This window comes from Hakea prostrata, chromosome 4 (assembly GCF_041222555.1).
Source record: "Hakea prostrata isolate BN-2017 chromosome 4, UWA_Hpros_2, whole genome shotgun sequence".
Classification (NCBI taxonomy): Eukaryota; Viridiplantae; Streptophyta; class Magnoliopsida; order Proteales; family Proteaceae; genus Hakea; species Hakea prostrata.
The window spans coordinates 15259730-15287390 of NC_142603.1; the positions used below are offsets into that span (position 1 = coordinate 15259730).

At 40.1% G+C, this 27661-nt stretch overlaps 2 protein-coding genes and 1 non-coding gene across 3 annotated transcripts; 2 read left to right on the plus strand and 1 right to left on the minus strand.

The window, feature by feature from the left end:
* Positions 1-393: 393 nt before the first annotated feature.
* On the minus strand, positions 394-2102 carry LOC149018126 (F-box protein SKIP22-like). The gene is made up of 2 exons (XM_089152447.1): positions 1749-2102; positions 394-1664 (listed from the first exon to the last, which is right to left on the minus strand). The coding sequence occupies exons 1-2, from the start codon at positions 2049-2051 to the stop codon at positions 432-434; spliced, it is 1536 nt and encodes a 511-aa protein (XP_089008573.1). The 5' UTR covers positions 2052-2102; the 3' UTR covers positions 394-431.
* Positions 2103-2252: 150 nt separating this feature from the next.
* LOC149018127 (L-Aspartase-like family protein) lies at positions 2253-26563 on the plus strand. The gene is made up of 7 exons (XM_089152448.1): positions 2253-2658; positions 2768-3031; positions 3915-4031; positions 17682-17830; positions 23829-24120; positions 24940-25104; positions 25835-26563. Exons 1-7 carry the CDS (start codon positions 2317-2319, stop codon positions 26084-26086), a joined length of 1581 nt encoding a protein of 526 aa, XP_089008574.1. The 5' UTR covers positions 2253-2316; the 3' UTR covers positions 26087-26563.
* Positions 14611-14717, plus strand: LOC149018128 (small nucleolar RNA R71). The gene has a single exon (XR_016173208.1). It is a non-coding gene; the product is annotated as a small nucleolar RNA R71 (small nucleolar RNA).
* Positions 26564-27661: the final 1098 nt, after the last annotated feature.

A 27661-nucleotide genomic window follows, 5' to 3' on the forward strand; every position in this document is an offset into this window, starting at 1 on the left:
TATTCAACTCCAGGAAAAGAAATCTAGTGTTGCGTAAATATTCTATGAACATTCTAATGAACAAATAAACCGATCCCATCTCCAGAAAAACAAGTTCAATAGAAATAAACTTCAAATCAGCACAAGAACAAAAACACAAGATAAACAGGAATGAATAATTAACTAGCAGAAACCCAGAAAGAAAATTTAACTCTATATACCAAAGAAACGGTGTATCACAAATATTTACATAAACATAAAATAAAGGCTCGTCATACAGTAAACTTGAAATACAGATTTCTACAAAAAAAAAAAAAAAAAAAAAAAACCCATGAAACAAAGGTGACCTCATCATACACTATCCTCCTCTTTGATGAATCATGGACATAAAACTGGCTTGGTAAAGCATATTTGATTTCCATCCTTCCAAGCAAGATTCTTCAAGTTCTCAGCTAGAGATTAAAACCACCTAGGTTACAGCGGGTACCAACATTTCGACGCCCTAGCAACCGGGGAGGAGCCAGGCCGTAATTTAAAGGAGAAGGGAATTCAAGTCCTCCTGGCAACAGATCACTATGCCCACCAAAAAATCCAAAAGGCGCAGGGTTTCTGCCAGGATAATAAGGCATCCCAAATGGGTATGGCCGTAATGAACTTGGCCTCATGGAAACTATTTTCCTCTTCCTCATCTTCTTCCTCTCAGAATGTAAAACAAAGTTCATCTTCCAGCTCCCACTAAATCCCTCTGCCGCAGAAAATCCAAACTCTTTTGCAAATTTCTGCTTCCACAGATCGTCATTTGATGAAAGGTATCGCAGTTCAGAACAAACGCAAGCAACTTTTGCTGTATCTACACCAGGAAGAAAATCCAGAATTTGGATCTTAAGTTCAGTGGGGAGCAGCATGAAGCATGGCGGAGAAACTAATCCCGTTTTCTCACAGAGATCGACGAGGAGAGGCAATGTCAATCTGTCCTTCACCATTTTCCAAAATTCAAATACTTTCTTCTCATGACTTGATTGAACATCATATTCATCATTCTCAGTCCCAGCAGCCAAAGACTCACAATTTGTCCACACGAAACTTACCGCCGGCATGAAAAGAGATTCATCCAAAGGCAATGCATAGATATCTGAACCCTTTTTGCCCAATGAACCATAAACATTAACAAATTTCCCCATGATCTGAAACTTCAAGACAACAGCTTCTACAACCTCTCCGTTAGAGCCGAAAAGATCAGGGACCGTGTACTTTAAGGATACCGTAGAAGTCATTGAAGCCCATCCTTGCGGAAGACGAAAACCATCAATCTTCTTGTTCGACGCTGGGTCGAAGCAAACAAAGCCAGACTCCAAAAAAACAGCATGAACAGCAATTATCAGAAGCTTGCTGTTACTCCCGGTGTTTCCTGTCTCCTCTTTAAATACCTTCTTCATAAAGCAAGGCACAGAAGAGGAGTTTCTCACCATTTCAGGTGCAAGTTCATCTATTTCGTCTACATCCATCTCTTCAGATTCATTCATATTATCGTCCGTATTCTCAGAAATACCTGCGGGTTCCTCTGGGTGTGGATTCAGGGGAACAGCTGAGGAGGTACCTCCAGAACTCAAACTACTCGTCAGAGAGTCAGAATCATCCAGCTGCTTAACGGCTCCCGCTTGGAGATCCAGAAGCCTATTACTTGCCTGAAATTGAGCATCCATAGTCGCATGAGAACCATCCATCTGCTTTAGGGTTTCAAATTGTAGATTCGAAATATTATCACTTACCTGAACTTGACCATTATTTCCCGTCTGGGTCTGCAGGGTTAGAGTCGAGGTTCCTCCTGAAAACCCGTTAGGGTTAAGAGTGTAGAAGATCAAATCCCCAGAAGTAATGCCTAAAGACTGAAGAGATTCCTCAGGAGGAGACTCCGGGATCTCATCTTTCCGGTTGAGAGATAGATGTAGGGTTTCAGGAAGACAAGATATCTTCTCTGCAATAGCGTTCTTTAGGTCTTGTAAAGAACATGGAGATGGCGTCTCGATCCTCAGAGTTTCCTTGGATTCCAAAGCTCTCACTCTCAATTTCATGTTGCACGATTGACCGAACCCTCAGTTCGCAGAAAAGAAATCCCGCGGTGGAGGTGGGGTGGAGCCTCTTAAGAAGGAACAGAAAAATACCGACTGGAGGCTATTTATAGTGCATTAACTGAGTTTGGAAAAGTGGAATCGTTTTTCTACCGATTCCGATACGACTCGGTCCTTTCCACCTTTTTGTCCACCTTTTGTTAGGGCTCTTTAGGTACTGTTTGCAGAACAACTTCATTCCTTCTTTCAGTGGTATAGAGAGGTTGTAATGGAATCTATATGTGAACGGTCCCTTTGTAACTCCATCACTTCCAGCTTTTTGTCGTCACTTCCGAGGCGAATCTCCTGTGAATCTCGACTTTTTCGCGGCTTTGGCCGGAAATTCCAAAGGAGATTACTGATTGTGTCATGCGCTCCTGAGACCATGAGCTATGTCGATGAGAAGTCTTCAGTGAACGAGTCCAAAGAGGTGAAGCTTTGGGGTGGCCGTTTTGAAGAAAGCGTCACAGATGCGGTTGAGAGGTTCACTGAGTCGATTTCGTATGATAAAGCTCTGTACAAGCATGACATTATGGGAAGTAGGGCTCATGCTACAATGCTTGCTCATCAGGTTACTTTTCTTCTTCTTCTTCTTCTTCTTCTTATATTGTAGTTTCTAGTCTTCTTATTGAATTGCATGAATGAGTTCGCAGTCACTGATAAATCTCGATGGTGTGTAGGGCTTGATCAGCGACAGTGATAGGGATAGTATACTGAAGGGACTGGATGAGATTGAGAGGATTATCGAAGCTGGGAAGTTTAAGTGGCGGGCAGATAGGGAGGACGTACACATGAACATTGAAGCAGCACTCACTGATTTAATTGGAGAACCTGCAAAGAAGCTTCACACTGCTAGAAGCCGGAATGATCAAGTTTTGACAGATTTCCGTCTCTGGTGTCGTGATGCGATAGACAGTATCCTTGCCCACATTCAACGACTTCAGGTTGTATCCGTCCCTCATCGCTCGTTATTTGTCAATTTTGCTGGAACCTATTTCCTTGAATGAAGTTCTTCGATTTGGCTTTTCAATTACAACAAACACATCTTATCCCAACTATTTGCGGTCGGCTGGGCTACATGAAGAATGAAAAAGCAGGAGCTTTATAATTTTGTCTCTTCCTCTCCGAAAAATCTTCAATTGGACTACTCTTTTCAGTTCCATTTTGGACTTCCTGGCATCGTCAGGTAGTGAAAAATGCAGGAACTTTGTAATTTTATCTTCACCCCCCGCCCCCTTCTCTTTCTTTTTTCTTTTCTACCCTTCTATAGCTTTGCTGCTCAATGCAGGATGAATATCAGGCCTTACCTATTACCATTGCATATACAATTATCACAAAAGAGAGCTTGTACGATTACACAAGTAGCAGTCACGTCAGTCCTATATTGTTTTCCCTGCATGGCCCAATCTATCCTGATATCATGTCGGAAACTGCTTATCTTTTCATAATATAAACCAATACATGTTGTTGGAAGGGGCTGAGTCGATTATATTTAATTATACAACAGGTAAAAAACCATGGTGTGTTGAAGATGCCCCTTGTAAGTGTTCTTTTGACGGCTGGAACATGCCATTTATGTCTACGCACTTGCAGACAAAAAGATCATGTTATCAATGTTATGTGTGAACGATTTAGTTCAGAATGTCTCTGTTCTTTATGTCTTGCTTCTTTTTTGTTGATTGATTGGAAACTACTCATTAATATTTTCTGATATTGATGTTAATTTACTTGTGTTGAAATTTTTTACCATTCCTTTATAGACTTCATTATCAACTGTTTTCTCATTATTCTGTCATGTACTAACAAATTATTGTATGCAAAATTAAGGTTTCACTAGTGACCTTGGCTACAAAAAATGAAGGGCTGATTGTTCCTGGATACACACATTTACAGCGAGCCCAACCTGTTCTATTGCAACATCTTCTTTTGTCATATGTAGAGCAGGTGCGTCAATTGTTTGAATTTTCCTTATATGGATTATCTTCTCTTTGTCTTGACCATGGAATCAAATTTGGACTTTTATCCTACTATTTTGGTGATCAGATTTAAATGTCATTAATTTATGTTATTTAAAGGTTGATTTGGCCCAAATTACTGAACTGTTTTGATCCTTCCCAACCATAACCATAATGTCTTAGTAAATTTGATTATTTCTTGACAATTGATTCTTGTGAATTTAATCATGTATACAAGAAGGTTTTCTTTTGTGGCTGTAGTTCCTGTTACTTTCCATTCCATATATTTGTCACTAGTCAGCTTCTCCCCCCCCCCCCCCTCCCCTTTTATTGTAGGAAAAACACTTGTTTTGGGGTACTAATAACTTATTAACTAAAAGTTTTCTCCGTCAAAAGGCAAAAATCAAATGGCTTGAACTTGGGCATCACTCCCTAAAGGCCCGCCTCAACTTCAATTCCATCCCTTGCCTCCTCTCTAGAAACGGCTCATGGATCTATGATCCCTCTAGCATCAAGGCAGAAGTCATTTCATTCTTCTCCCATCTTCTCTCTTTGCCTTCCATTCCCCTTCGCCCCCCGTTTTCCCACTCCCTTCTCAACAAGTTTGTTGACCCCTCCTCCCTTGATTCCCCTAGCTCCATTCCCTTTACTGAGGAAATCATCTCTGCCATCTTGTTCCCATAAGGCTAACAGAGCTGCCGGCTTTGATGGCTTCAGTATGGGCTTCTTTTTGGCTTCTTGGGACTTCATTGAGGACGACCTCGTCCACGCCATCCGCAGTTTCTTTTTCAACCTGTCTCAATTGTCCTCCATCAACCACAAAGTCCTGGAAAACCGAATTATGCGAGTCATCTCCTCTCTTGTCAGTCCCAATCAATCTGCCTTCATCTCTGGACGTAGCACTTCGGATAACATCCTTCTTTGTGCGGAGATTGTTCGAGGCTTTGACAGAGTTGACCACTCCCCGACAACCCTTCTTAAGGTTGACCTTCACAAAGTGTTTGACTCTATCCATTGGGACTTCATTAGTGAAGCCCTCTCTACTATGGGCTTTCCCCCTCCCTTTGTCCATTGGATTGAGATTTGCGTATCTACTCCCCACTTTTCTATCATCACCAATGGTTACCTTGCTAGATATTTCTCATCCCGAGTTGGTATTCGTCAAGGTTGCACCCTCTCCCCTACTACTTCTCTTAAACTCTCGAGGTCCTCTCTCATCTCCTTCAAACCAAAACTAACCAGCTCCTCATCTCCCCTATCCCTAAATGCAAATCCCTGAAATCCACTCACCTTCCTTTCACGGATGATCTCATGATTTTTGCTAAAGCTGACCACTCCTCCATCTCTTCCATTCAGCTCTCTCTTCCTTCGAATCCCTCTCTGATCTCCTTGTCAACTTGGAAAAATCCTCCCTCTTTCTCTTTGGCATCTCAGATTATGTTTGCTCCTCCTTTCTCCTCCTTACCATCTTTAAGTTGGGCTCCTTACCTGTCACTTACCTCGGCCTCCCTCTTATCCCTAGCCAACTCACTCGTCACCATTGTTCTCTGATGCTTAACCATATTTGGAGAAAACTACAACTCTAGAAAAGTAAGCTCCTCTCCTTTGCTGGTCGAGTGGTGCTCATTCGCTTTGTTCTTCAATCCTCCTACCTCTACTAGTGTGGAATCTTCTCCATTCCTAAATCCACTATCCGGGCCATGGACCCCTTTGTTGTGTTTTCCTTTGGAAAGGCCACAAATCCTTCCGTTTTCTCCATCCCATCAACTGGTCTTTTGTCTATCGTCCCAAATTTGAAGGAGGCTTGGGCATTCGCCGCATTTCTGATATCAACCTTGCCTGTCTCCTAAGGCTCATTTGGGAAATTGCCTCCAAGCACAATTTCATCTGGGTCTCTTAGGTATACACTCACTTGCTAAAATATGATTCCATCTGGTTCCAACCTGTCCTGGGTTTGGAGAAAACTTCTTCTTCTTCTTCGTACCCCAGCCCTTCCTCAACCCAAATCTCTTTAGAATCCTCCACCTCATTCTGGCTTAACCCTTGCCATTCGTCGGGCATCCTCTTTTCCCTCATTGGGCCCCGCTCTGTCTATGATACTCGTATCCCCAAACTCACCCCTCTCTCTACCTTCATCTCTAATGGCTCCTTGTTCCCCTTCCCCCCACCCTCGATTCAGTTTTGTGTGGAACTCTTTCCCTCCCCTTAATGCCAGCTCCTTTAGAGACATCACCATCAGGCTTCCCTCCCCCACCAAGCTCTTCTCCACCTCCTCTACTTGGAACCTCCTCAGACTCCCCTCTACCCCTTTCCCCTAGGCCCCCTAGTTTGGTTCAAAGGTCACATTCCCCGTCATTCCTTACCCTCTGGAGAGCCCTTAGCCTAGCCCTTCCTACCTAAGCCTTCCTCGCTAGCCATCGTATCCCGGTTAACCCTAACTGTACCCTTTGTTGGAACTGCACTGAGGATCTTGAGCACCTATTCTTCTTATGCCCCTTCTCCCGATCTCTTTGGGAGAAAGCCCTTGCTTCCATTTGGCCTAGGTCGAGGTGCTCTTAACTCTATGAAATAGAGTTATCACACCCCCAAACTTAAGACATTGCTTGACCACGAGCAATAAAGACAAATGAAAACACCAACTAACTACTAATGAAAGCATTAAGAGATCAAAAGAAAAGAAAATCAAATAACTTGGCTTAATCATGCAATAGGATGGGTGTTAGACAGAAGTTGCCTCTCAATCTTTTTCTAATTTTCTTGATCCAACATGTCTGGCCAATAACTCTTAGATGTCATACTTTACTCATCAGGATGCTCTCAAGTGTGTATGTGAAAGTTAAGAATCTTGCCCCAGATTACCCTAGTTCAGCTGAATTATGGTCCTCAAGTTTAGTTCATTGATCTAATATGTTGACCAAATGATTACCTCTCCACTAATTAGGGACCCATATCCTTTTACACCCCCAAGAACTTGTTTCATACTATTTTAAGCATTTGACCCCCAAACTTATTCTTTATGAACTTTTTTTTTTTAACTGCTGTTGTCATCCTGCCTTTTTACGCAAATATCGCTCATTTGTGATGAAGATACCCGGTTACTCAACAAGATCACAAACAAGAGTGCCTTTGCATGCTCATATTTCGGGCCACTGTTGACATAAAAAATACACATGGGTTACATGCATAGTCCTGGTTACTAAGCAGCCCAAATCAGCGGAGCATTATTCTTTCTTTCTTTCTCTTTTTTTTTTTTTTTTATTATTTTTTATATATATGCTTGTATTCCAGGCCATTGTTGACGTAAAAAATACACATGGGTTACATGCATATTCCTGGTTACTAAGCGGCCCAAAACAGCGGAGCATTATTCTTGTGGGGTAAGGGAGGGGGTCAAACCTCAGCCAACTTACAATGCACAAAAATTCTTGGAAACACCCAAATGAGGACCCCTAATGTGTAAGTCTCAAGGTTCTCATTCAACCAATTCTAAAAATCCTAAACTCTCACAATAATCCAACTTTTCCCAGATTCTCTAGAGCTTGAAACATCACTTGGTGTTCAATGATATGACACCACAAAAATGAATAAATGCAGACATCATAACAATATAGTAGACTTGTGCTAAGATCTCCAACAAAGTCAGATTAAGAAGCACTGACATTCTCATTAGCTAACAACCATCCCAATTACATGACAGCTCAGATTGACTACACTAGACATTTACCCAAAACATCTACTAATATTGCTTTCAGCATCAAACATCAAAATAGAATGACCCTACAATAAACAAAATCCTAACTCTAAAATGCTAGACAGCAACTCACAAATTAGCAACTATAACAACCTATGCAGCATTTAAAGTAAACCACAAAAAAAAGTTAAAGAAAAATTAAGCAGCTAAAAACATCTATAAAATAAAGATGACAAGATGACATATGCAATGATTGGAATCAGGACCAAGCATACCCCCAAACTTAAGATGAGCAGTGTCCCCACAGCGAAAGAAAGAAAAATAAAGTAATGAAAAAACAGAGAAAAAAAAGGAGAACAAGACTTCCCTGAACCAACTACGGATCTGCTGCATCATCATGAATGTGAACACTTAGCTGATGTAAAGAGGGAGTGCAACTGGAGCAGCCCTAAGCACTCAGAAATCGAACGCAACATTGGTGCAGCAAGGATAGACAACGGAAAAGGAAATCGAAGAAGGAAAGTGAGAGGAAGATAGGTGAAGAAGGTAGCACAGAGGTGGGCGAAGGTGGGTAACAGTTAGTGTGTGTGTGTGTGTGTGTGTGTGTGTGTGTTTTTTTTGGTGGGTTTTGGTTTTAAAAATGAGGGGTTTAATGGGTTTGGGTTGGTATTGGTTTAAATTGGGTTGAGTCAGTATGGGTCAGTAATGGTTTAGGAGAGATTTAGAAGTGTAGAAACAATGGGTTGGTTGGGTTTGAGGTTAAACCGGGTCAATTGAGTGGTTTTATCCTCACTGTGGTGTTGCTGCAACATTTCTACAGCAACGAATACAGAATGTAATTTTCAACAGAGAATGTAAGACCCGTAGCTAGCTGAAAAATCTTTGTTGTAGCGTTGCTGCAACATTGCTACAGCAACGAACACAAAATACAATTTGTAGTAGAGGATGCCAGACCCGTAGCTATTGAACAAAACTTTGTTGCAGCAAATCTGTGACAAAGATAGTGAATTCTCCTGGGTACTGCCACATGCTTCGTTCAGCAGTTGGGTTTACTGCCCAATATGGCAAAACAACCACTCAATCTCTTTGTGTTCCCCACACTCCCTGCACATTAAAAATACATGTCATCAAGTCATCTTCCAATTTATTATCAAGTGAAGATTAACAAAATTGGAAACTACCCACTAACTTGAATTAAACACCTAATCAACTAATAACCAAAAACATAACTAAAAACAATGAAATTGGGTTGCCTCCCTCCCTTTTTAAGCATCTTGAAGGATGATTGAAGATTTGTCACACTCCAATGGTGCATCCCAATAATGTTTGATCCACTACATGCTCTAGTTCCCAAGGCCATTTAATGATTTCTTCTTGTGCACCTTCCATAATCCCTCCTCTCCTCTCCTCCCACACCCCTCTCCACACCACCACCACCACCCCCCCCCCCCCCCCCCCCACCCACCCCCCCCCCACCCCCAACCACTCTCACCCCTCAATTTTCCTATTTTCCCCCCCCCCCCCCCTTTTTCGCCATGTTTCGATGGGTTTTTTTGGTCCAAATGAGTTGAAATTTGGTGGGTAGCCTAATTTGATGCCAATAAACACAATGGAATGGTTGGTTTTGCTTAAAAACTCACTTAAATTGGTGTTATGGATCGGCATATAATCGACTGTATATACCGGTAAACCTGTAATTTTACAACCTTATTTTAAACAATTAAACTAACATAAATAAGCACAAAACTATTATATTAGTAAGAAAAATACAAGTATATAATAATACAAATACAACTACTCAATACCAAGTACTATGCCTTGGTGGATCCATGTCTTCCACTGCCTCCGTTGATAGTTGGGTACAAGGCCCATAGGCTACAACATTAAACTTCCGCTCCATTATTTTCTTGAAGTCATTCCAAGACATGTCATGCTGATGGTTGTTGACATACAAGGAAACCGTGCCTCCGTAGTTTTCATCATCCATGACGGTGAAACTACTCCCCTCGGGGGGTAACGTGAACGGAGGTCTTCAATTGACATCGTAGCATCGAAGGATATCTCGTATGTTGCCTCCAACATAGCGCTCTCAGAGCCAATGGAGGCATAGCGGACACCCCGATGCCGATAACCCCAAACATCATTACCCCAACCACCATATGTACGCCTTCCCGCGATGCCGCTCATGGAAGATCCATCATTATATCCATAGTGCGAACTCCTAGACGACATATCATCGTGTCCATAGCGTAAGGGACACCATAGCCATAGGTGTGGAGCCTCAGACTCCTCCAAGGTCATGGACCCCATCACTCCCGACAACCCGTCCATCGGATCAATGGCCGTATGGCCATATGATCGAGTATCATCACTATAACCATAGCCATACGACCCATACCCATGGTGGCCATGCATATCCGCTGCTCCCCCCCGAAACTCCCCTCCCCGGCCGATTGTAACTCGTAGGACGACCTCGATGAAGCTCACCACCAGATCGCATCCCGGGTGGCATGTGTTCCGAGTCTCTCCAGTATCTCTCGGGGGATCCCGTGCCTCCGATAATGGAACATGATATCGTTCCGTACTCCTCCACCACCACTACCACCACCACCACCACCACCACCGCGCATCATCATCCCTCCGAGTATGACTGGACCGGGAGCAGGGTGTCATCTCGGATCATCATCTTGCGTGCCGCGCACCATCCAATCCTCATCCGCCGTGGCGGCGCCGCCCGATGTGCCCGCCCTCTGAGAAGCCATGTACTCATTTATATTAACTCCCGCAGCTGAGCAATGATTGGTCCGCCTACCTCCAGCTGGTCTAACACCGCTCGCCCCTATCCAACAACCAATCCGTGAGTGGATGTTGGTCATCTCAGTGAGCTCGAAGATATCATCGAGCCGGATGTCCTTGTCTTGCCCATTGTTAGTATTTAAACGGGTGTTCTCTAATTTTAGCCTCATGTTGTAGTGACAAAACACAAGGTCATTCAGCGTTGACTTCCCAACCTATTCCTCCTCTCGCGAGTGAATCATCCCAAAAGTACTCCAATTCCTCTCACACCCAGGCGAGCAAGTCCTGAGAGGATCCCACCGCCACTCTTCTGAGGTTCTCTCGCATCGCCCCCATATAGAATCCACCACTCACCGCATTATCACAAATAATGCAAGTTAATACTTTAATTCTTAACAAAAATCCTACTTGTATCACTTATATGTAAAATGTAATGTAAATGTAATCATGCATCTAACCCGGATCATAATTTTGTCGGTTTTGAATAGCAGAACTCAACCAAAGGTCCCCAAGCATCTCTAAAGTATTTTATCTCGCAATAATTTGTATTGATGGTTAGCTAAATTCTTTCACAAATAAAAAGCAAGTACTAAGTTCTAAGTTTTTAAGTTCTTACCTCCATATGGCAATTTGATTGGACCGTTACGTTTGGCTCTAATTTCCCAATAACCTCCATAACGGCACCGAGTAGGTCTGACCGCAATCCCAAATTTTCAAGTACCGATATTTTGGATTGAGATAATAGGCTGCATAATTCACAAACTCACAACTAAAGAATTAATATTTACTACAAGTTACAAATTATAATAATAAGTAGTAACACACACTAACTACTTACCCGCCCTATGCATCGGATGCATCGATGAGCGGTCCATCTACTATCAACAATGTTCAAGTATGCAGCAAAACCTCTCGGGGTTAGCTCTTTGGATTGTCTGTTTTCATTCTCTCCAGGGCTGCATATATGTGCGGCATAGTGGGCCCCCGAGGGAGGAATCAACCATACGTAAGACCTTTATTATAGGATCTAAGGTCTCCAACACAATTTTCACATTCCTCCAAAAGTCATCGACGAGATTGTCGTCTCGTGCGTGCCCCACTACTAGTACCGAATTATCACAAACACATTAAGTTAGTAATAAATAATTAAATACTACATACTAGATATTCATATTTCATAGTATAAATGTATAAGAAGTTAACAACTTGTTAAATCAAATAGTAGAGACTATAGATAAAAAATAAATAAAAATACTTACTTTGATCCAACCCATGAGAACCACTCCTCCGATGAAAACATGGATCTCAGCCCGACTTCCGTTCCCGAATCCGTTGAGGGCGTGAATTCGTGGCAAATCTCTAGGACCGGGTCGCACTAGCTCACCATGGCATGCCCGCTCATCATATTCGTAGCAACAGATGATTGTAGATGAAATTTGTTACCGCTTGGCCCTCTCCACCGTGCTCGGATAATATTGATCTTGCCGATGTCCTTTAACATGAGGTCGATACAATGAGCTCCAGGTGTCCAATATAGGTTATATCCAGCTGTATTCATCAGCACTCACCGGCTTTCTTGAAGTTGCGCCATTGTCTGTGACAATCGCACCACATTCTCCTTCCCAACTTCATCAATCACATCCCCAAAAGTCCAAGAATATACCCGTGGTCTTTTGTCCGCCCGAGCATCCACAGATTTTAGAAGACAGCTTTTTCGATCACAATACACCATAAAGTTGATGTGATTTTCTTGTCTGACCGGTCCACCATCACACATAATGGTGCATCCATATGTCTCCCAAAATATTCTCAAATTATCGATGTACTCTTGCAGCTCCTCCTTCTCCTCGCCGTGGTCAACACCTCCTTAGGGGTAGGACCGATGTCCAGACCCCTTAGCAATAGTGTCAACCATATTACTATAGTAAGGACCCCGTGTCGTATGTGCCGGAACCGCATTGTAGTACATCCACTTCGACACCGCTTTTCACTTTCTTCGCCATCCCTTTCCATGCACTCGTGATCTTGGCGCTTCCCCCTTATTTCTGAAAATATCGATCTTGCTCTGATAGATCCACCTCTCTGGATAGTCACGTGGACGTGATCCCCGTACATCAGCCGTGAGGGACCCTCCGACTCGTGATCCGCTGAACATCCACGATCCACCCCCGTCCCTGATCCGATGCTCCCCCCATCCTCCTGCTCCCCCTACGCCTAGGGTACCCCTCCTAAATCTAGCTCCCCTCTCCTCCTCCCGTCACGCCTACTCTCCCCGTCTAACATCCCTCTTGCTCTCTCCTCCCTCCATCATCTTTGTTCCTCACACTTCATTTACCCTTCTCTCTTTGTCTTCTTCTTGTTTCATCTCTACCTTTCTCCCATTCACCTCCTCCCATCTTTTGAACTACCGTGCCTTCCTACTTTCCCCTTCACTCCTTCCCGTTCTCTTGTTTTACTTTTTTTATCGTCCGTCTCGCCCTCCCTTCTTTCCCTGCTCTCTCCACTCCTATTTCCTTTTCCCTTACATCCATTTATTTTACATATTTTTTTCCCCTACCTATCAACCCATGCCTCGGCCTTTTTTATGGTATTCTATATTTTCTATTTTTCATCTTTTCCTTATTTTTCCTTTTTCTCTTTTTCATATTATTTATATTTTATATTCTATTTTATATTTCATCATTATTTATTTCTTATTCACTCCGAGTTTTGTTCCCTCCACTATTTTTTCAATCCATGCCCATATTCGCTTTATTATATACTTTTTTATATATTACTTAGTAATCCCTTTTTCCCTTTTATTCCATATTTAATTTCTCCATCCACTATTCTCTTTCGTTTTGCTTCCTCCTCCCCCCCCTCCTGCTTCCTGCCCCACGCTGGAGAAAATCCATTATTTCCCCCCCCCCTTATACTGAAGGTGTTCTGAGAGAGGTGTGAACTTTAACATAAGTGGCTCTTCAATTGATGGGTTAGGGGGTTGAGTTTCACATTTAGCTAACCCAAGAGGCTCGAATGCACTCCCTCTAAATGCCTTAGCTAGTTTTGCCTCTAACCAAGCCATATATCTACTTCCTTCATCATCCACTTGTTCAATTTCTCTTGCCAATGAAAGCTCTAGTGGGTTTTAATACACCCTTTCTCCAACTCTTCTGAAACCAGCTCTTCAATGACATCCACAACAAAGCACTCTTCTATTGCAGAACCAGTTTGTTCCTTTTGAACAGCAACATGATCTTCCTTCTCCCCTTCTTGAATAGAAATAGGTCCCTTCTGTTGGCTAGGCTTTGAATAAGGTGGCTCTAGAGGTTTTCCACTCCTTAATGCAATAACGTTACAATGCTCCTAGCCTTCACTCCTAGGATTTTTTGTGTCACTTGGCAATGATCCTTGAGGTCGATTGCTTAAAGCATTAGCTAGCTGTCCAACTTGATTCTCCAAATTTCTCAATGAAGATGCTTGACTCTGAATCATTGCATCATTTTTTGCCATATACTCCTTCAATAGAAGCTCTATTGATGAAGAGGGTTCCATAGGCTGAATTTTCACTTGCTGTTGAGCACTTGGAAGCGGATGAGGTCGAGGTGGGATGGAAGATGGGCCTGCATTCTGTCCTTGAGCATTCCAAGAGTGGTTAGGGTGCTGCCTCCAACCAGGATTATAGGTGTTGGAATATGGGTTATTGGCATTGCTGAAATTACCAACATAGTAAGCAAATTCTGGGTTAGATGGACAGCTATCAAAGACATGCTCCCCACCACAATATGTACACGAGACTGCTGTATTTTGTTGAGTTTGTACAGCTGTAGCTAAATTTACGGATTTTAACACACTAGTTAGGGATGACACTTGTGCAGTTAAAGCTGTCACTACATTTAACTCATAAATCCCTGCCACTCTCTTATTTGCAACACCTCTCTCAGCTGGCCATTGGTAGTTGTTGTTGGCCATTCTCTCCAAGATCCCATAAGCTTCATTGTAAGACTTTGCCAATATAGCCCCATTTGCTGATGCATCCACTATGGATCGAGTTTGTCCTCTTAAACCATAGTAGAAAGTCTCCATTTGAATCCAATGAGGAATACCATGGTGAGGACATTTACACAAGAGCTCCTTAAATCTTTCTCATGCCTCATACAAAGATTCACCATCCAATTGTTGAAAACTAGTGATATCATATCTGAACTTGGTATTCTTTGTTGTAGGGAAGTACTTCATCAAGAACTTCTCTTCTAAATCATTCAATGTGGCTATTGATTGTGGAGGTAATGAGTTCAACCATGCTCTTGCTCTATCCCACAATGAGTAAGGGAATAGCTTCAATCTCAAGGCTTCTTCAGTTGCCCCAAGTATCTTGAAAGAATCACTTACTTCCATGAAGAGTCTAAGATGGAGATGAGGATCTTCTGTTGGCATCCCACTGAACTGCCCTTTGGTTTGAAGCATTTGGAACATCACAGGTTTAAGTTCAAAATGTAATGCTTGAATTTCTGGCCTTATTATACTTGGATTCAGCTCATGCAACCTTGGAACAACATATCCTCTAATGGCCCTATCTCTATCATCACCCTCAGATGCCATATTATTCTCAATATTATTCAACCCATTTCTCACTGCTTCAGCCATTGTTGGAACTGCTGCTAAGCCTCACTGCTCCCTTCTTCTAGCTCGAAATGTCCTTTCTATTTCGAAGTTAAAGGTTAGCAACTCTTGATCAGGCAGCGTGTTCATACAAGGGTAAAAACACCTGGGAATAAAAGAAAACTAATATCAAAGTAAATAAATTTCTTGAGTAAAGAAATTTCAGTGGATAAAACAAGAAATTACTTTTACACTAATTATCAATGACAAAATTTCCCGGCAACGGCACCAAAAACTTGTTGCTTGTATCTCAAGATATTACACAAGTGTACGTATCACAATCAAGTAATAAATGATAAGTAAAGTATCGATCCCACGGAGAATTCTATCCTTAACTTTCAATGTAAAAGTAAAATTGATTTAAATGAGATTAACAAGGTTGATTTGTGATTGACTAACTAAATAACCAAATGACAGGTAATAAAACTAAGAAACTAAAATGGAGATTAAGCAATAGAGGGTACTTAGTGAGTGAAAAGAGTGTTGGGAATCAAGTTTCCCCTCCCCTGAATTGTATAATGCAAATACTAAAGTAATACTACAACCCCAAAATATATCAAGAACCTGGAATGAATGGCAATATGGTATTTTCCAATACAATAAGCTAGCATCCTAAATCAACATCTGCATATTCCTATGAAGAATTGAGATATGAATGCAATTTAAACCCAATCCCAATCATGGCCATGTGAGGTAATTGGGTATTCCTACCCAACCTACTAATTAACACAAACTAATTAAAGATTATGCTAACTGACACAATTCAACAAGCATCTAGGCTGCATTAACTTTCTAGTTAACTCAACCATAGCATTTGTTCATGAAAGATTCATCAAGAACCGAAATTAATCAATATATATCATGCTGAATTCATTGACAAAAGGTTGTGTTGCAGTAAAACTAAAGAACACATTATAGTTACATCTCAAAATTCAAGTTAGGTACTATTATCATCCCAACACAACACAAGTTTAGCCCATAATAGAAATCAAATACAAAGAGATAGATATAGTTATCATTAAGCTAGAAGATAAGAAGATAGAGTTATAAAATGGAAAAGACACTAAGAGCTTCAATGCTTCCACAAGAGCTCCAACCTTCTTCTCCAGCAGCTCTCCCACAAATTCAGCTCCAGCCCTCTCTTCTCTTTCTCCTCCTTTCCTCTCCTTTACGTTTTTGCCTCCTTTTCCCTTCTTTGTACCCTTCTTTTCCCCCAAAGTCCTAGGTTAAAATTGGCTTGTAGGATTATAACCTTTTCCTTTGATATCAACGGCTGAGATCTTTCATGGAATGACAAGAAGAAAGTCTATTAAGTTAGCCCTTTTTTGTCATTTCCACTTGAATTGGATCTAAGAATATTCTGTTCCGTATTGCTGCAGCAAACTCTATAGCAAAGTTAGAGGACAGATTATTCTTCTATTATGGATTTTCACTTACATTTTCCAAGAGAAAGAGGATTAATCAAATTCATCCATTAATCTGAAGGGAAATTCATGTAAGAGTGACAATAATGATCTATACAAGATGCAACATGTTAAGACTCAATAAGACAACATCTAATGAATACTAACACTAAAACAAAGATAAAATGCTCCTAAATCAAGCCATCTCAAGTATAAAGTTACCAATCTTAACTCTTAACTCTATTTCATAGAGTTATTAGTGCTCTTATGGCTTTGCTCGAGATTGGCCTGGTGTTTGAGAGTCTTCTCAGGTTCCTCCATTTGTGACCGAGTTGGTAAGCTAGTGTTTGGTGCGATTATTCACCACTTATGGTGGGAGCGAAATCTTAGGCGATGGTCCTCCAAATCTCGATCCCTTGACATGATCAGGAACGCCATCTATTTTGAGGTCTCATCTAGACTTCTCTTTATTCCCCATCCCCCGGTGACCGACTCCCCCAAGAATAGGCTAATTGTTAGTTCCTTGAGTCTTGCCTCCTCCTTTAGGCCTTCCTCTTAAAAGGCTCCCCCCCCCCCTCTTCTCCCTTTGTATTCTTGGCGTTGTTGTCTTTAATATATTTCTTAATTCATCCAAAAAAAATAACTTGAACAAGTTATGCAAACGATAATAGCTGGGAATATATTCTTGAATTTGCAACTATTTGCTATCAACCCCTTATCTATTCACTGAACTGACAGTGCAATTAAAATCTGCTTTTATGAATAATTACAGTTGACCGTGTTAATTGGTGATTTAAACCATATTTAATAGATAAATGCTTCCCACAATTTCATGTCATTGTATTTCCTTGCTACTGTTTTGGAAAACCTTTCATTTGTGGTAGCTGTATTGTTGATTAATTGGCAAAGGAATACAAATGTAGATTTTATGCATGAAATGGTTTTGCCTTTTTGCCATCCCTATTATGTCAATAAATCTCAAAACTAAGGTTGATCATCTCTTGATAGTTTGCTGGTGTAGTTTTGTTTATATTTTGAGAGGAGATTTTTTTTTTTGGGGGGTGAAATTGAGAGGAGAAATTAACTCTATCCATAGTGGTGACTGTAGCTTGAACGTGATGCTGGTCGTCTGGTAGACTGTAAAGCTAGGTTGAACTTCTGCCCTCTAGGTGCATGCGCATTGGCAGGGACTGGCCTCCCGATTGATAGGTTTATGACTTCTGATGCTCTAGGATTTACAGCACCCATGAGGAACAGGTATGGACTCTTAAGAGTTTTACTGGCTTATTTTGCTGAAAGATAACCAAGGGATGTTGATTTTTACAACCCTTTTCTCTGTTGATGGATCCAACATAGTTCTGTACATGGTTGTCTCTTTATGGTCCATGGAGTTGCTATCATCCTATCATTGTGCTACTGCTTTCATAAATTCCTCAATGTCCAGCTTCATGGGATAACAGTAGCTACAGGAGTAGATGCTTCAGTTTGAAACTCATCTATCATATGCTAAAGTGGCACCCCAGGGCTGAATGTAGATCAGTATCCTGCATTGACCAAGCAAGCTAATGGTGTAGAACAGCATACATGATGATTAAAGGGTGTTAACTTCTTTATGCTTGATGCTATAAGCTGCCTGCATTTTATATTTCTTTTTATTTACCTGAATGCATATCTGATGATGTTATTTTGTCAAGAGTCACTTATACTTTCACGGTGGGTCCACACTCTGTAGATCTTCTTGTGCAGAACATCTGCTTCTGATTGAAAAAATTAGTATATGATGCTTTTAACAGTTATCCTGTATCTGGGGCAACACCCCCTGGGTGCTTACACCCTTAACATTTAAAAAAATTGCAGTGTAGGTTGTCAATAATTGCAGTTAGAGGAAAGGAAAAAGGGGTGGGGGTTGGTGTGCACAATGGTGGATTGTTGGTGCAGTGTTAAGTAAGGATCTCTAGGTTATCTTAATGGGTTGTAAATCTTAGTGCAGTCACGATGTCTTGCTAGCAATATGAGTGATAGTTCAATTCAGTTTTTGTCTAAGATTTGGAGTCTTCTAACACCCTCCCCCCCCCCCCCCCTTTTTTTCTTCTCTTTTACTTATATAAGCAACAAGCATGCACCCATCAATTATTTTAATGAGGTTTTTAAATTTGAGTACGGTCATTACCTCTTGCAAGTTTTGTAGGTGGTGGAGTTCAATTTAGTTTTTGTCTCGGTACATAGGTTGTAGTCTTTGTTTCCTTTTCTTTATATACGCAAGCGTGTCCCATCTATATTCAATTTTAGAATGCTATGAATTCCTCTATTGTTGCTGCGCTTCCCATCTGATCTTCTCTTCATTACAGGTGCAATTCATCCATGCTCATACTTTTATTTCCTTTCATTGCCTTAGTTATTCTATTATTACAGACTTACAATATCATCTTCCTTCTCTCTCTCTCTCTCTCTCTTTTCCTGTTATTACTCTGTTATTGTGTTCCCGATATTTCTTCTTATTGTGATTTTATTTTTACTGTGTTTAATGGTTCTGCTCTTTTTCTGGGCAACCTATAGTCCCACCTCAATTGATCAACCCACCTTATTGACCAATCGATTTATCCTGAAATGTTGAGCTAAAAAATCTCTTTGGTGAGCTACCTAAACTCTAGAGTCTCATTCTAAGTTATTTTGGCTCAAAATGAAACCTGGTTGCTATGGTACAGTCTCCACTGCTATTGGTTTCTTTTTTTAACTTTAATTTTTAGCTGGCTGAATCTAATGTTTTTTGGATTCCCAAGGTCAGTGGTTAGCGTTGTGAATATGAAATTTCATAGAATTTGAGTTTCATGGTTACTGGAATGACCTGAACAGAATCTATTCTTGCACCTGGTTCCACCATTATGAGTGAGACTAAGAATAACCTCTTAGTTGCTGTTGGAATTTGAAGAAATTATTGCCCAGAAGGTGTTATTTCAATCATAGGACCCAATGGGGTATTTATAGTTATAATCTAAGTAAATCCCATTCTGATTAGGAAAAGAAATACAAAAAACAAGTAGATAATCTAATCATAGACTTATTATGAAACCAATCTAACACCAAATAAGAAACCAATATAAGATAATAAAATATAATTAAAATACCAATTAGGAAACCTTAGTCATACTTCAACACTCCCCCTCAAGTTTAGGCATGGATATCACGCATGTCCAACTTGGTCAAAATATGATGAAACATCTGTCCAGGTAAATATCTGCAACTTGATCTTTGTACTTCACTAAATAATGACCGCTTTCCCATTTTTTTTGATAAAAATGTTTGTCAATTTTCACTTGCTTCGTCTTCATTTCTGCCGCAATTTTAGGTCTCTAAGGAAGAACGTCCAATGAAAAAGGTAAAATCTTTAAATATCGAGAAGACCAATTCTACGCAAATTAGGGAAAATCTATTTTTGGGAGTAACAACAGCTCGGGTGTAGCAGGAAAAATAAAAGAGTTTTTTGCAGGGCGCCCACTTAAGTGGGCCTCAAATTCTTGACTACCCACTTAAGTGGGCTAAATTACATGGCGCCGACCCTGGTCATTTTCAAAAATTGCAAGTTACCCACCTTAACGGTCAAGGGCGGTCAAGGCCTTTGACTGTTAAGTGTGGGTTGTAAAATGTCTTATATACCCTCCTCATTATGAAAATATGAAATTACCCCTAAGTAAATTTCCCTCCATTTACCTTTGTCTTCACCAAGAAGCTTCATCGAATTAGAAGCTCCACCAATAACCCTAACCTCTTCATCCGCGTCAGTGGCACCGAAGATTGTGTCGTCGCCGAAATCAGCTCTACAAGTTGCAGAAGACATCTCCGACATCTCCCTCTATGCAATTCTCATTGCTCCGATCAATCTCTCAAGCAACTCCTCCATCTGTGATTCCACCAAAAATCCCATATCAATGGAACCAACCGTCACATGCACAAATGCCAAGCTCAAAATTGCAGTTGCAAAGGCGTAACTTCCAACATTGACATCGATTTCGAAGTAATTTTCTCCTTTGTAATAGTTACAAAGATCCACGTTTCCTAACCAGAATATTTGCGGCACATGAGACCCATGTTTCGATTTCATCTCTTTTATTACAAGAGAAACTATTAAAGAGACCCATTACATTACACACAATCAAAAGAAAGCTATTACAAGAGAAACCACTAAAAACAATAATTACAGAGAGAAAGACCTAACCCTTGTAAATATAAACCCATTACAGGAGAAACCATTAAAAAATGAAATAATTGCAGAGGTTGTGGGTGATTGTGGATGGTTAGTAGAAAGCTGTTCTTATAGTATATTTTACAATGTTCGGTGATAAATTTTTTATATTTAGGTCTTGGTTTCGTAGATCATAATTCATAATCAGGTGTTATTTCGAAGGGTGATAACTTCATCGAAGGAATTGCAGAGACACTAGAGATGCTTCAATCTATGCTTAGATGAGAGATGGGGTTTTCAGCGGTAAAATAGAAGACAACACTATACGAATCATGGTCTGGAACTTGGAGTGTGTGTGGATAGTAGTTGTGAGGGAGAGTGTGGGTTCGCCAAAGTTGGAGGAGTGGATGGTGTAGTGGGTCGTCATGCGGTTGCCGGAGTCGAAGAAGATAAAGGTAAATGGAGGAAAATTGACTGAGAGGTAATTTCTTCTTTTTCATAATGAGGGTGGATAAAACATTTTACAACCCACACTTAACAGTCAAAGGTTTGACCATTAATGTGAGTAACTTGCAATTTTTGAATATGAACAGGGTGGGCACCGTGTAATTTAGCCCGCTTAAGTGGGCAGTCAAGAATTTGAGGCCCACTTAAGTGGACTCCCTGCAAAAACTCAAAATAAAACTTTAGATTTACAGCAATGATAGATCTCTAAAGGGAAATTTGCCAAGGTAAGGGACAATCTCCAAAAGTAATAGAGATCTAGTTTTGCACAGGTTAAACGCCAAATCTACAGCAAAGTTAGATCTCCAAAGTGGAAGATTGTCAAGGTCTGGGGCAAATCTCTAAGGATGATAGAGATCAAGTTCTGCATTGTAGTAAAACAATTGCCAAGATAAGGGCAAATCTGCAGCAATGTTAGGTCTCCAAAAGGGAAATGTGCCAAGATAAGGGCAAATCTAAAGACACTCAAACAAGAAGAAAATTGATTGGATCTAACCCAAACGAAATGAAAGCACAATAGAACAAATCTAGGAAAAAAGAATAAAATCTGAAAGGTTCATGGGAAGTTGGGAACCCTAGTTCATCATCTTCATTGAACTAGGGCCTAGTTCTTCAAAGTAGAAACTTAAACGACTCCCAAAACAGCGTTCTCAGTAAGGCTCTGATACCATGTTGGAATTTGTTGGAATTTGAAGAAATTATTGCTCAAAAGGTGTTGTTTCATTCATAGGCCACAATTGGGTATTTATAGTTACAATCTGAGTAAATCCCACTCTGAGTTGGAAAAAAATACAAAAAACCAGTAGATAAGCTAATCATAGACTTATTATGAAACCAATCTAACATCAAATAAGAAGCCAATATAGAAAATATAAGATAATTGAATATAATTAAAATAGGGGATTTAAAGGGGAATTCTATTCCTATTAGGAAACCTCAGTCATACTTCCAACAGTTGCAGATGACAATTTTTGTCAAAACTCCTCAAAGCCTTGTGTTCTACTTTGTCCTATTCAAATTTACAATCCTCAGAAAGCCTTTTTATGGTTTACCTCCCCTTTCTGTTCAGACATTCTGTTTCTTGCTCTAAAAGGGTCTGCTACTATTCAATAAAATTTAGAATTATCACCTATCCATTATTTTTTAGGCATATATTAATTGTGTATAGCATGGTGATAATAAATGTTATTGAGCCTGGGATCACTTTGTTGTAGCTTTGGATTGCTTAATTACCATGAATACTTGTTTCATCTTGCAACATATTTGATCTTCCTCGTTGAAATTTCTCCAAGTTTTGGGTTGAATTCGGGTTATGATTGAAAGAGTGTGAAATTTGGGGTTGAAAGGTGCCCGTCAATATCCAGATCTTACTTCTTGGAGTTGAAAAGCTCTGAACTGAATGTAGGATGCTAGGATATAGAATTTTAATCATGAAAGGTAAAGATTGAGCAACTGTTAAAGAAACTTTCAACGCTCATGGTAGATTAAGATACACGCATAAACAAACAAAAGACACGCCTGCGTCTTTCTTTGGGTACCCATCTCCATTTATGGCACTCCCAATAATGAACTTTTTTTCACCATTGTTCATAATAATCTGTGGTTGACTAAGGTCTTCACAGCTCTAGCAGTACTCATTAGAGGAAAGCTAAAGGATAATTTCATTCTCAGGGACAGAATGGAATAAACTGTCTTCTTTTGACGATGTGTCTCAACCTATAGGTCCAGTTGTAAGATTCACTGCAGCTCTACCTTGAAGTCTGAGTCTCAGATTTGGTTCTCTCTCTATTCTCAAAGATTAATAAATAAAGGAGAATTTACATTTCCCAAACATCATCGTAAGCTTAAAAATAGTTGGGCTGAATGTATTGTATCCAGCCTAAAGAAGCTCGATGAAGTTTTAGTTTATTTGAATCGTTTATACTAATCTTGTCTCCTTGTATGTTTGATATTAAAAGCGACCTGACAGTGAATATTGTTATCTTTTTTCTTGTTTTTCCATTTTCTTCCCTTGTGGAAATGAATGTGAATATTATTATCTTATTATGAGCTCAAATAGTAAGGAATTCGGTTGTTAGGAAATGCTAGTTGTGAAAAGAAGAAACCCATTGTGTTCTTGCAATATTTGTATCTTCAACATTCCCTCATTGACATTCAACTAGTCTTAGCTGTTAAGCTCCAATCACTGGAGTCAGAGAAATATAATTTTTTTTTGGGGATCCTACAAAAAATCCCAAAAAAGGGATCCAGTCTAAAGCCTATCTTCTGAACTTTGTCATATTTGACCCTTATGACGAAAGGTTGTGGTAGAGCTTGTAGTTTCTGTTGACTGCTTTGAGTTAGTCTTGTATCCAGGATATAACCTAGACAGATTCAATGGAGTTACTGGTAGGAAGATAGACGTTCCTGTCATCTCAAGAATGCCCTTGTTTCTTTTTGTGAGCGTGCTTTGCATGGGCCTTGTCTGAGCAAAGATCAATATTGTGAGACAGGGAGGTTGTCTGTGTCTTTTCCTTCTTGCATTTATCGTGCTCCCTTAATGATTGGATGTGTTTCCTTGATTTCAAATAGCATCGATGCAGTTTCAGACAGAGATTTTGCATTGGAGTTCCTGTCTGCCAATTCTATTACAGCAATCCATCTATCTCGTCTTGGTGAAGAATGGGTTTTGTGGGCTTCAGAGGAGTTTGGATTTCTAACCCCAAGTGACGCAGTATCCACTGGTAGTAGTATCATGCCTCAGAAGAAAAATCCAGATCCAATGGAACTTGTTCGTGGAAAATCTGCTAGAATTGTGGGAGACCTCATCACTGTTCTTGTACTGTGCAAGGGCCTTCCTCATGCTTACAATCGTGATCTGCAGGTAGGAAATTTTTTGTAAAATTTAATAGATGATAAATCTTTAAGAGACTTTCTCCATAAGCTCACCTATCTGGTTCCCTGGCCAATGCTGGTAGATGTCAGCACTTTCTAGCTTGTACTTTTAAGACTCCATTGCCTAGATTATGGGTCCCCAATGTACCGATGTTTTCATGATGAGAACAGATATCAGAATGAGATGTGTATTGGATATTTTTCATATTTTAGCTGAGCCTTACATGTTATACCTTCTCCAGTTTGGAAAACGATGCTCTTCCTGTAAGTTTGGAGGAGGTCGATTCAGCTTCTTGACACATACTCATAGTTGATCCCTGTACCCAAACCTTTGACATAACTTGCAGGCAGACAAGCCTCAGATATAAATACCAAATGACTTTAGCTCTGTATTTCCAGTGAATGCTGCTTAATGGTTGGTGCATTATCTTTCCGGCCTCTGCATGGTGTTATGAGTTATTTTGCTCATGTTTAAATTGTAAGTTATCACCTGGAATTAATGTCAATAAGATGTAAATTTGTCAATGCAATCACATATATTTGAATAATGTTTAACATACTGGTAGCAGAGGAGAAGTTGGAGTTCAAAATTATTGACTGAGGTAAGTTTATATCACAGACAAATGTCAACTCCAGATATATGAATCTGGTTGAAATTGGAATGCCACTGGGCTTTTACCCAGTTAAGGACCCGCTGCATTGATTATGGCTGCAATATCTTAGTTGTATAGACTTGGTTTCTTCAGTTTCATGCATTCTTAACATATGTTCTTGGACTTGATCCTAATAATTATTTTATGTTGAACAGGAAGACAAGGAACCTATGTTTGATAGTGTTAAAACCATCATAGGGATGCTTGAAGTTACTGCAGAATTTGCTCAGAGAATTACTTTTAATAGGGAGAGAATACAAAAGTCTCTGCCAGCCGGTCATCTGGATGCCACGACGCTTGCAGATTATCTAGTGAAGAAGGTAATTTTTGTCCCTCAACCTTCTTTATTTTTTTTGCCCCCCTCAATGTACTTTTGCTTGCATAGGAATTAGTTCTTGTCACTTCTATCCAAATTTTTTACATGAAAAGACGTGTTGAAATTTCAGGATAGGTGAAGAATTGACCCCAAGAAACCTTAACCTAGTTTTCATATAGGAGTCCCTCTGGATCAGTCAAAAATCAGGGCCAATTTTGATGTGGTATCGGAGATCCAGAAAATCTGGCCCCATTTTCTCGAGGCACTGTTCAGCTGGCTACTTGAAACTGACCTTAAATTGTAAAATGGTAGCTGTCAGCAAATTATAGTTAAGATGGCCAGTGTGCCATCATTATTTGGTGTGATCAATAGAAGAGGAAGGGGACAATGATTTGGCAATAAGCGGTTGGAGTATTGGTCTCCATTTAGTGCTTTAAGACCTGAAAGATACTTGGATCTAGCCTACTCCTTCCCATACCCTGCTGGCAGTAGAAAACTTATTTCTATACACCAATATCATTGCATAGTGCCATATAGGTGTTTCAGCAATGAAGACATTAGTTGCGTGTACTACTCAAAAGTCCACATGCATATGATGTTTCCTTGCAGTGGTTGCCTTTTCTGTTCTGCACTGCATCCTGTTACTGAATCTTCATGTATCTTCTTCCCTCTTTGATTGTTTCTAGCTCTGATATAAAGAAGTTGACATTTTTCTGGTTTTCTCTGTAATGCAGGGTGTTCCGTTCAGAACATCACATGATATAGTTGGAAGGTCGGTAGCATTGTGTGTCACAAAAAATTGCCAGCTCTCAGAGTTAACTCTTGATGACCTGAGAAGTATCAACCCCGTATTTGAAGAGGATGTTTATGATTTCCTTGGAGTTGAAAATTCAATCAAGAAATTCTGCTCATATGGGTCGACAGGCTCAAAATGTGTAGCTGATCAACTTGGCTTTTGGGTTTCCAAGCTTGGCATCAGCAACTAGGCTAGTAGCAGCTGTTAGCTTCTTCTGTTAGTGGTGCATTTTGGTTTTATGGATTCTGAGTTTTCTTGTGTGATGAAGCGGCTGGGGGTTTAGACGTGCAGGTGTAGAATTAGAACATCCTTATTCCCTAATAAATTATCAGGACTCATAAAAAAATAGAATATATTAAGACGAATAAGGCTTGTCTGTTTATTTTGATCCCGCTTTCTCTGATTGTCTTCTAAACGATAGGATTGATTCTTCGTTCATCATGGTCTCTCTTCACAGATGATGTGATCCTATAATTGGTCGTGGATTGAAGTACCTTCTCATGGGTCAGCTGACCTGAAATATCTCTAAAATTAATGCCATCCTTTCATTATTCAATTTATCAATTAGACCCGTATCATTACCAATGTTGGTCTCAATTAGTTTTTATTATTTATATTTAATTAACTATTCAAAAAATGCCCTTAACTAATACACCCAAACCCCTTTATAGCTTCACCATCAATAATCTCAGCAAGCTCTCCCACTTTGAGTCTCATGGTATTGCAAGTTTCTCATTCTTCTGATAGCTTCCATACGCTTCCCTCTGTGAACGAGGCTTCGACTCTTGAAATTGTTTCAATCATGTGCATTTAATGTGCATAACGGTCAAGCGAGATTTCAGACTATCATATTCAAAATTTTTGTCAAGATTTCGATTGGACGGATCAAAATATTTGGCATGACTGTCTTGCGCATTTAATGCGCAGGACTGAAGCAAGGTGGTTCAACTCCTTAGGTGGTTATTGCCTGTCCCAACAACTCTATCTCTCTGGCATCTTTGGCTATTCTTCTTGCATCTTTCTCATACACAAGCAAACTATGCTTCCCAGTTGCAAAGTTACGTTCTTGGAGGGGGTGAAGAGACGTACAAACAAATCCTCCGCCGTTGCAGATGGTAGAAGCCTCACAACGGGCTCTGTTGCTTGACCAACAAGGGAATTATAGCATTGTCTTAGCAAAAGCTTCTCTCTTTCATCTCATCTAAGAACATTTGCCAGCTTCGGCATTCCTCACTACAAAACCCCAGTTCTCCGCTGCAAGCAAAAGCTTCAGGAAATTTGTTCAGATCAACGTGAAACTTCACACAAGAACTGAACAAATAGAGAGGAAAATTAAGTGAACAACATCAAATATTTAATTTACCATATACATGAAAATGTCTTTATTGGAGCTTATCGGTTATGGCACAAAGTATAAGAGATTTATCCTTGGAAGTCTCCAGAACTGAAGGAAGGAGCAAGTTGAGCTACAGCCGGGATGCGTCAGCTTTTCCTTTATAACATATCGGATTTCAAGATTTAAAACGTCAAACCAGGGAAACACATTGATTCGAAGTAATCAACAAAAACTAGAAATATCATATGCATAAATTAATCAATAGTGGCTAGCAGAAAGAGAGGACAAACTTTGTTGTACCAGGGTTTTCAAATTCTACATTGAATTTATTGTGGAGTTTTTTTTTTTTATTTATTTATTTATTTATTTATTTATTGTAGTGGTGGAGTTTAAGGGTGATAGAGCTACAACCAATGTACAATGATATAT